The sequence below is a fragment of the Scomber japonicus genome, chromosome 23, assembly GCF_027409825.1.
Source record: "Scomber japonicus isolate fScoJap1 chromosome 23, fScoJap1.pri, whole genome shotgun sequence".
Classification (NCBI taxonomy): domain Eukaryota; kingdom Metazoa; phylum Chordata; class Actinopteri; order Scombriformes; family Scombridae; genus Scomber; species Scomber japonicus.
In genome coordinates, this window is record NC_070600.1 from 13,299,971 (window position 1) to 13,310,933 (window position 10,963).

General features: G+C 39.5%; 1 protein-coding gene across 1 annotated transcript; it reads right to left on the bottom strand.

Annotated features, from left to right (window-relative positions):
* Positions 1-2,730: 2,730 nt before the first annotated feature.
* LOC128385225 (high affinity choline transporter 1-like) lies at positions 2,731-10,644 on the bottom strand. The gene is made up of 11 exons (XM_053344078.1): positions 10,510-10,644; positions 10,356-10,419; positions 9,617-9,749; positions 6,978-7,170; positions 6,617-6,730; positions 6,080-6,235; positions 5,815-5,963; positions 5,324-5,467; positions 4,669-4,822; positions 4,133-4,350; positions 2,731-3,784 (listed from the first exon to the last, which is right to left on the bottom strand). The coding sequence occupies exons 4-11, from the start codon at positions 7,159-7,161 to the stop codon at positions 3,230-3,232; spliced, it is 1,674 nt and encodes a 557-aa protein (XP_053200053.1). The 5' UTR covers positions 7,162-7,170; positions 9,617-9,749; positions 10,356-10,419; positions 10,510-10,644; the 3' UTR covers positions 2,731-3,229.
* Positions 10,645-10,963: the final 319 nt, after the last annotated feature.

Below are 10,963 nucleotides of genomic sequence, written 5' to 3' on the forward strand. Positions count from 1 at the left end.
GATGTTTCTGTGCATCTGTTCCCCTTTCTTCTGATGCAAGAAGAGACAATATTGTAAAACCATTGGTGGGTTTTTGTAGTTGCGCCATTTTCACATATTCTGGAGTTTAAATGATATGAAGGAAAGGTGCATTTAGGCACACACCATATGACAGATTGAGGGTTTAATATTAAACTAACATGTACCTAACCCCAGAAATTGTCTTTCATTTCTATCTCTGGGTATAGATTATATGATCCTTGCATTGGTCAGTGTATCTGAGCATGGTCAAAAGCAAAGAGCTGACCTTGATGAAACTAGAAAAAACTGGTCCCTGACTCAACCAATTATCTTCTTTGTTTGCTTTGATACCAAATATCAGGAACTGGAGGAGTTGGAGGATGTTCAGTCCTTGCTTGAGGACCCACAAGAGAGAACTGTGTTTTTCATGGTCAGACATTCTTCACTCCCTTAATGAGGATCTGTTATAGGGTGGTTTGCATGTTTAGATATAATTAATAGTTTTGTAATATTAGTAATAATATTTGTAATATTAGATTAGATTAGATAGAGTTAATCAGTAAAGAGAGAGGACATATGACAGTGGAACATTTTTCTTTTGTAATGTGAATAAGTCAACCAACCAGCTGTGTGTGCCGCATGCAGGTTATGATTCACCTTCCTTCTGTCCTCAGGAAGTCTACCCCATCTACTTTGCACTACTTTGGCCACATTGCATTCATTAGTGTGGAAATTCATCTCCAGATTGGATCATATATTGCCTATAATGGATATCAAACAGGTAATCACAATTGTAAATATTAATCAGACTATATCTATTATCATATTTACTTATCTTATTAAACTCAAGTGCCTTGGTGGACACCTGCTCATTGGAAAAGCTAATTCTGCATAATGGGATTTGGTCAAAGTTAACTACTGTGCAAAATATAGTGAATTAAGAGCAAGGAAATGATCATTCATATTGTGTAAACACAGCCATGTTGTTGCCTTTGCCGTACATGCTCATTAGCTGCTTACAATTCTCAGACTGCAGAGTGGCTCAGCACTTTCCCATCTGTCATGGCACAATGTGGACAACTGCTTTTGGATCCTGATCAGCTGAAGATGCTGCTGCACATCCACCGGTAACAGTCAGGGAACACAAAAAAATGGAAGTCACTTGATACAGTGTGCAAGGTAAACGACAAAACAAAAAGAAATGAATGAAATAAACCGTCTGTCTCATGGCCACCTAAACCATTTAGCAGTTTTAAGAGACATAATATGAATGTTATTTGGAACATTTACCGACTTAATAAGTGAGTTTCTGTGTGTTTTTTTGCACAGTAATTTAAATAGAAAACATACTCAGTGTTCAAATGGTTGAAGTTGTGACATCACAGCACAGTTGGACGTGATAAAACATGTTAAAAAGGAAAATTATTTAATTTAAGCAACAACACAAATCTAGATGCATATGTCCGCTTGCATAGTTTGGATGGTGATATCAAAACTTGTCATGAGCTCAAGAAACATGACCAAATTTCAAGGCAACAGTTGGAAAATACTCTGACTTTGGGAAAAAAATAGGCCTGAAACTGAAGCTACAGTATGCAGCCAAAAAATGGTAATCCCATTGAACTGTATGAGTTCTTTGCTGCTGGTCTAGCTGTTCTCGCTATAGCTGTAGTCTTTAGCTATAGTGATGTAAAGTTAGCTAACATGGACAGAACTTTCTGAAAATATAAATGATATCCCTTCCTTCCTTCTTTATGTATTTAGATGGACTTTAATTGTTTTATCAATTTATCCTCATGAAACTGAAAGACCTACTTTGAGTAAAAGTAGTTGTCTCTTGGTATTACATATACATCTCAAAATACTGTGAATGTATTGGGTGGGCGGGGTGGCTCTGTCAGTCAGAATAGGTTTTTGCTGAGGCTGTCTGTTTCTCACAAAGCAAATCCAAAACGACTGTCTCAGGAACAGATCAGCTCGAACTCTAGTGACTGCATGACATCTGGCTCACAACAGGAAATATGTGCTGGTGAGGAAGAATCTCTTTATTGGAGTGAGGATGAGGAGCCCATTGAAGAAAACAATACTGATCACAAACAGACGGTTGAGGATTGGGTCAACAGAAGTGAAGACTTGAAGTTGAAAGATGAACAAAGTACTGATCTGACAACTGTAAACTGCTCTGATATGGCACACTGAAATCTCATATTCATACTGTAGGATTGGTTTCATTTGTTTACATATCGGTTGGAATCTTACATGGATGGGAATTCAAAGATTGAAATGAAGATTGAATGGAATAATAATGTTTTCCTTTTGATAAAAACACTGCAGCCTTAGTTAGTCATTCATACTATATTCATGTTAAAAAAAACGTAATTTTCCAACCTTGCTCTAAAAATCCAAAGATAGACAGTAATGATTTATGTTGCTGTGATGGGAGAACACGGGTTTCTAAAAAAATACATTAACTGTTTTAATGTATAGAGACTATCTTAGTCAAAGCTCATCTTAGACAATCTCACATTTTTGGGTGAGCCACAAATATTTTACTTCAAAGTGTTTTTTTACTAAATGAAGGTAAGTGTATTAGGATTGACAAAACAAATTCAAATTTTAGATTAAAAATTAAAAAAAGAAAAACTACCATTCATCAGACCTGTGTTGCTTCTGATGCTGCTTGACTGGTCATGTGATCTGGATCATCTGCTTCCTGTTACTTTTCTCCAGCACCACTCGGGTCCCTCCTGAAAAAGACACCTTGATTTCCAAGAGACTACCTGATTAAATAAAGGTTTCACAGACCCTTTAATAAACTCACTGGATTATTTTAATTAAGAATAAATTTGCAACACTTGAAAATTATGGTATGCTTTATGGAGGTCACTTGTCATGCCAGTGAATCTTTCATTGGATTAAGGTCTTTAAAAACCGGATTTTTAACTGAATGAAACACCTTATAAGCAACTTATAGCTTAACTTATAGCATTTACATTGCCACCCAGGTTAGTGAGTGAACAAATAATGAGTAGAAAATGAGTAAACGAGTAAAAATTCAAAGTAATAATAAATCACAAAATGTTAAACATAAAGTATCATCATAATATCCACATGACCCCAAACTATCAAAAGCTCAAAATTTGAAAAAATAAAAGTGCCAAAAGGCAAAATGGTCCATTTACATCCTGTGTGATACATACTACATGAAAGTTTTCATGCTAGATCTTTTTTAACACTTTTCCTCTTCTTCATTGCCTCCTTGCGAGAATAAGTGAACCTGTTCTTTATTCAGCTCTCTCGTTTTCCTTGTATCTGTCTGGAGTGGTACCATATAGTCTGCGTTGTCTGTGTCCATTTCAGCATCATTTAATGTCAGCAGCTTCTTCTCAGAGAGCCACACAGTCAGACGAGATACCAGTACAATAGTCCCAGTGGTCATGAGCATGATGACAGTGCAAAAGGGGAATAAGCGAAATCGGCGACCATCCTCTTGAATCTTGTCCCACGGCAGGGGGAGCACGTCAGGGAGACCCAACTGCGGTTCCCCAACCAGAACTCGCAGGAGTAGTGCCAACACAAAGCCAGAACATGCTCCATAATGGTTCACCCACTGGGGTAGGAAGAAGGTGCAAATCAGTTGGGGAGTCAGTATTGAATACAAAACATCTGCACTGACAATCCAGAGAAGGTTAACGGAGGTGGTTGTCATGGCCAGGCCTGCTCCCATCAGTCCACAAAGGAAGATTGATACCTTGACCACCACAAGAATAGTTTTTTCTGATGCCTGAAAAAGAGGAAGTTGTTTTATATGCTGTTATTAATTATATACAGTGACTACAGTTAAATATGAAAATATGCCTGAGAAGTCCCCTATCTATTACTGCTTATCCTTTAGTGTGTCGTAAAGCCAATCGATAAACAACTATTCATTCTCACATTCAGGCAATGTAGAGTCATGGTTTAGTCTAACCTTCATGTCTTGTGACTAGGAACCCAGAACCCAGAAAAAAGATTTCCTTGTCTTTTCATAAGCTGTTTGTGGCTAAATGTGGTGTTATTTATGTGCATTCTCTTTATAGTTACACAGCTCGTTTCACTTGTATGACTAGTGGTAATGTGAGGAGTGACTCACTTGTTTGTAGATGATGTTCTTGAAAATATTTCGGCCCAGTTGGGAGGCCGAAGACAGAAGGATAGAGTCAATAGATGACATCACCGCCGCTGCAAGTGCTCCCATACCAATCAGAGATATGTAGACAGGGCAAAGATGCTGAAGAGCAATTGGTAAGATCATACCAGCTTTGCCTTGTTCGAAGGGTGTGGGTGAGCCGAAGGTGGTCTGGTTCCAATCTGACAGGAAGCACATGTAATTAAAACAAACATGACTCAAAGGGTTTTAAATATATTTATAATGGGCTATAGAGTGGACTTTAATCAAAGATGGAGGATAAAATTAACTGCCAACATGGCCACACTTAAGGACAGCATTTGGATCTATCAGAATGGTGTACATTATTTTCAGATAACGGCACAATTCTGACATGGCCAACTAATTATAACTCATTTCGGCTACTCAATTTTAGTTGTAAATTGGCCTAGGTTTCTCCTTTTATCTAATAGTGCACACATGCTTATTACAGTATTGACAAATATAGTGAAGATTTGTACTAGTAGATGCTGCCACTGCCCCAATGACGATTGATGGGATGCCAAGGATCAGGCACAATGCTGCTCCAGCGTAGCATGTGATCTTAGCTTGGGCATCAGTGGCTGAGGAGAGGACTCTCTGGTAGAAGGACTGGTAGCAAAGTCCTCCAATGGACTTTGAGAGGAATAAAGGCAGATTTTTTTTTTGAGGGATATACAGTCAAGATTGGAGGAGTAATTGTAAGAGAGGACATTCTGCATAATAAGTTCCCTTCCCGCAACTAACTCTAAACCTCATATCAGTGAACCTGAAGTCATAAAACTGGTAGCACCAGACAGTATGTTTAATGATATGATTGTAAAGTCAACAGAAGCATACTCTGCACATGCTTCTTTGGATAGATAACACGTTAAATCTATTTCTAACCCTGCATATTAGTTAACACTGATCATGCAGAAGTGATTGTTTCATATCGCTGGAACATAAGTAGTTGACATCTAAGGCATGAAATGTTCATTGACGTCTGGGGTGAAAAGAGCTATAAAAATGTTTAGCTTAACTCAAATACAGGACATGGTCGCCCACGAAACACTTCTGGCGGTGGCATTTTGTCATCACAGCGTAGCATTTTCCTTGATGTTGCAAATGTATTAGGACATAACAGGTGTACATTACCACTAACAGGAAGTTATCTATCCAGCGTCCTGCATCTTCCAGCCCAAGTTTGCCAATCCATGGCTCCTGGTACAGTTTAGTCACGGCAGTAACGGTGATGTCAGCAGAGGAAGGGCTTGTCAGGATAAAAGGCACACAAAGCCACTGAAATAAGGAAAAAAAATAGGTTACTGAGTTATAAATATAGCAGTCCTGTAAATTGCATGTAGATGAATATCAGATATTAGCATGTCTACTGCCATGGTAGTACTTGAACTAAACGCTAACATGCTGGCAATAGAGGGAAACTCACATGATCACCAAAATGAATGGGATTAATTTGCTGGAGACCATGATCGTCCACCAAAATTCAAAATCAACAGTTGTTGCGCCATTTCAATCTGGACGAAAGTGATGGAACATTTCTAGACCAATGCCCCTAAACTGGCTATGTGTGAATGCTAGAACTATGTGAGAATGTTTTGAATTTCCCTGAAATGTCATGTTCATACCAAGCCAACGAACACAAAGCCAAGCTGGATGACATCAGTATAGGCCACAGAATACAGTCCTCCCATCAATGTGTAAATGATTGCTACAGCAGCAGAGACGGCCACAGCTAGTGAGGACTGGATATCCAAGACGGTGCTTACTGTCCCACCTGTATTTATAAAGAGACATACAAAAGACTTAATTATACTCGTAAGATTTACAATTGACATTTAACTTGCTGGTTGAGCAAGATGTTGACTTCACGTACACTTTTTTATGACTTACCCAATGCACCAAGAATACATGCTACCCACAAGACGTCTGCAAGGAGAGCAGGTATGAAGAGGACAGCAGCTATCGTGTTGCCATATTTCTCTTGAAATGGGTCCATGAGGGTGACATAATTCTTTCTCCGAATAGGTTTGACAAAGAAGAGTCCGCCTAAAGTCACATAAACGTAAACATTTTTAACAGTTTTAGGTCCATCCCTACTCACAAGCCACTTCAAATGATGAATAGTCCAATACTTTGTTATTGAGCTCATATTCCTCAGTCAGTCAGTAAGACACTTCCTTCATTATAGTGGTGGCATATAATAATTTCCTTCTGCTTTCATTAACAAATACTCAGAATAGTAAAACTCAGAGGCAGCTTACTTCCACTTTCAAACAAAACTATTAGCCATCCACGGAACAGACAGAAATAACATTTGCGATTTTATAGCACTGATGTTTACTGTGCATTTTGTAGAACTATTATAAAGGAGTGTACTTGTAACAGTATGTTTCATCTAAGCAGTTGTATATGAATGAACACACTCACCAAATATCAGGTTAATGGCAAAGGCAATGGGTCCAATGGCCCACACCAAACCCTTTCTAGGATCGTAGACCACTTCAGCATTACCCAAAACATAGCCACCTCCCACCCAAGTGGCTGCAAAACAGGAGAATTCATACAGACGTTGAGAAAGAAAAAGTATAATGGATGGATGGCATCATATGCTTTCAAACTGAAATTTTGAGAACATTCATCTTTGAGTCCAATCATTTCTAAATACATTCCCCTGAATTAATTACTATTACACATAAACTTACTTTAGTGATTAAATGACTCAATATTCAACCAAATTAGATGTTGATGATGAGCTCTAGTGTAATTATGTTAAACATGATTATTTTACCTGTCATAGTAAGGATGCTGACCCATAGTTTTAGGTTCCGCCCTCCAACCATCACAACCTCACTGAGGTTCCCAGTACATTTCTTCTCTTCTTGTTTTGCCTTCCTCGATGCCCAAATACCAATGCCCAGCACGATTGCATAAAACACTGCAATGGACAGCATCCCTAGCCAATTGACTGCCATCTTCACTTTCTGTGGGTAAGAAGGATACAGAAACATCACATATATGTATATAATCTAGTAATAAAATCATATTTTATATATATATACACACAAATACCACACATATATATATACAAATACCACAACTATTGCATCTCTCTGCATGTAGTCATGCTCACAAAGCCTTAATACTACAATGGCAGACATGCAAAGGCAGAACTAATCAGGCAGGAGTTCAAGAATCTGGGTGGTGGTGAGAATTAATTTGCTCTGCTACTTTTTCAATAAGCAAAATCTCTCAAGGCTTTCAAAGTTGTCATTAAAATTTGGGTATGACTGATATCCTAAATTCCCCTTCCCCTTTCCTCCCCTTGAAGTTTCTCAGAGAAAAATACTTCAAACTCACTCAGATTTTTGTTTCCTCAGTCTGTTATAGCCAATCTTGTGCCTCTCTCACTCCAAAATCTTGCCTGCTGGCTCATTCCACTCCTCCTGACCTTCCTCAACCTCCCCATGTCACACCCTTATCTTTACTGGCTGACTCAGTTTGCTCTGGTAGCCTTGAGGATAATGAAGACACCAACTGTGCTGAGTGTCCTCGACTTTAACTGTTCAAACCAAGATTGGATTTGATTGAACCTGTAACATACAATCCTAGTTTTGTTTTCTTCAAATGTATACCTACTCAGCCCAGTTCTTCCACATATTTTGCCATAGCTCACATCTGCTTGTTACAGCAAATACAATCATCTGATTCAGTGAACTCATTGTATTTTTATAACTTGAACTAAAGTGTACAAGTTCTAACACTTAGACTATTAAATGGCATATTTCCTTCACTCTTGTTTTCTCAGGTTTGTGCCTGATTCTTTGTGTGTGTGTATTTTCTTTGAATGAACCATCATTGCAGGCATTTATAACCAAACACCTTCTATACATATAAAAGTGAAAAACACAAGTCTCTTTATAAAACTGCTGCTGTGATAGTGTGAAATTACATCTGATCTTCTGTTGCTGTATGAACCAACCCAGCTGACGGTTCCAAGAATGAAATCTAAACATGAACAAACCTCAGTCATGGACTGCCAAAATACAGACAGCACATGGAGTGTCCCGTCAGGTATAAAAACACATTGCACCACTGCTGCACCTCTCTCTGACCCCCTTCTGGTTCATCTTCTCTTGAATCAACAGGCAGAAACTAAGATCTGCAGAGCCTCTAGTCAAAACTGTAGAGATGGATAAACTAGTATACTCTGAAACTAGTCTAGTGTTTTTGGAGCTGTAGCCCTAGATAAATTAAATTCAACACACATGCATGTGTATGGATGCATTCCACTGGATGTCCTTTTCTAGTCTTGTTTGGTTGTAATCTGTATCTCTGTCTTGGTACAGCTGGCAGGTTGTTATTCGGTTTCTGTCTAGGAATTGACAAACAAGTGAGTCCCAGAACCAGCTGGCTTCTCTGTAGCTGAGGACCTTGTCTCAGGGACACTTTGTAAAATTTGAATTTTTATAATTAATGAGCATCTTCCTTGATTTTATTTGGAGTTTTCCATTGGATGTGGAGAACTCACTGGCAATGTGACACCTTACATCAAATTTTGCATGTGTTTATTTTTTTGTTAAACTTTAGTGGTGCTGTGTCTCATCTCTCATTTGTTATGGTGACTGAGCCAGGTCAGAACACTATCAAGACTCACATCACACACACACACACACACACACACACACAACAGTAGTTTCACAACTAAACTCAGCAAGCTCTGTCTCACCAAGGAGGCATACAGAAGTAGAGATATATTCCTGCAAAACCTGACACTGACAAAAAGAAGCTATGCTGAAAAACTCAATAGATGTTCTGGTAACAACCCTGCAGGACATGTCCATGTACATGAGGGACATCCTTTCCTAGACAAACACCTTCACATCTTTGACTTTAACAGCTCTCATGGGTTAAAAATAAATAAAAAAAACACAACCCAAATGACTAACAACTCAAGTTTCAAACAGGATACATGCCTAAGACTTCCCATCAGTAAGAACTATAGAAATGTATTATAAATGAGCTGAAACACTGTCAACAATCTAACCCTATCCAAGTTCATTCTGCTCTTAATGTAGTCCTCCTGCATGTTAGATAGCTGTACATTTGTCTTCCTAAACCTTTTTCCTGATGGTATGTATAAGTGTGTGTGGCTGGAGCAGGTATGAGATAATTAGAGGGGTTGTTGTCAATGCCATCTGGAGGAATTTCACCCCCAGGAAATTATAAATAAGGAAGAAATGGGCACACAGGAGCACGTGTACCATCAAAAGTGTGTTTATTTAAACAATATTTAAAAAAAATAATTCAGATTCGTAGCAGACACTGTATAAGAAAATCCAGAGCAGTCACAACTCCTGCACAATGTTACAAGGGCCCAAAATAACAAACGAAGATGCAGGAGAAACCAGGGACAGGGCTGGGGCTTACCAAGGCGGCAGGGGACAAAAGGAGGGAGGATCCGAAACTAACCCACCACCTGTGACACTGCACACCAACGAAAAGGGGATTGTAAAAGGACACCACCAGGGAATAAGACTGCTGCTTGCTAGGTCATCAGCACCTGTCCAGCAAAAAAGAAAGAAATAATTAAACAGGCCCCATTGCAACACAATAAATATTGTTCAAATCTTACTAGTCAACTGCCTTTAAACACACACACACACACACACACACACACACACACACACACACACACACTTGCCACAAAAACAAATTGATAGAGTAGTAAAATAACAAATCCTACAAATTCAACAAAAAATATTCAATTACCAAAAATAACTCAAATGCAGGTCTTGAAAATAATTGAAACCGATAGATCAGATACACTGATGTAGAGAATAAATCAACTAAAGAAAGAAATGAAAGAATCCACTCCACAATAATAATAAAAAAAAAAGAATTAAAAAAAAAATGGATGTCCGCTCGAATATATATAAAAACGATCGGGCGAGCCAGACCGCAGGTGAGGACGCGTGAAGCAGCGGTGGAAATAAACTGGAGAGAATGAAGAGGAGGAGGAGGAGGAGCCAAACACAGCAGTTTCATTCAGGAGGGGCCGCCAATGACGGGCCACACAACTGGAGTGCAGCCTAAAGAAAAATATAAACGTTATTAATTAAGACTCGCACTTAAGTCTGATCCAATTGAAAAATAAAGTCATACATACCAGAGAACAGAGGAGAAGCCTCAGACGCAGGAGGGCCCGGGCCGCAAAGCCCGTCACTCAGTCACTACACAGGCAGAAAAGAGAAACAGCGTTATAGTTAACGGAAAAACTCTGATTGCCGGATGGCATACGCAGACTAACGTTAGCTGCCTACCTCACAGACAATGCTGCCTCCCCCAGGAGCTCAAAGCGGAGCGTTTCACCCCCTCGAACCTGCTGCCACACCGGGGAGCGCTACAAAGGAGCGAGACAGTTGTAACCACTAAACGGCACACGGACGCAGGGAAGATGGGAAGCGCACCTACCTTACATGTGAGAGGATAGGACGTAGAGATGCTATAATTTAGCTACGCCAAACAAAACCTCCGCCACGTCGGACTGCAGTCACAATAGCGGATGTCGCTTGAAGGAGGAAGGAGAGGGATAAAGGGTGCCCACACGCTTAAATATATAGGGCGCACAGTGCCGCCCCACAATTAAGGTGCCTGTGATGCTGGCGTAGTGCCATACAGTGGTGGGGAGGGAGACGACCCATCTGATGGACACTCATTAACCCCGCGAATACACGGAAGAGCGACGAAATGCGGAACAGCACAAAAATAGCTCTT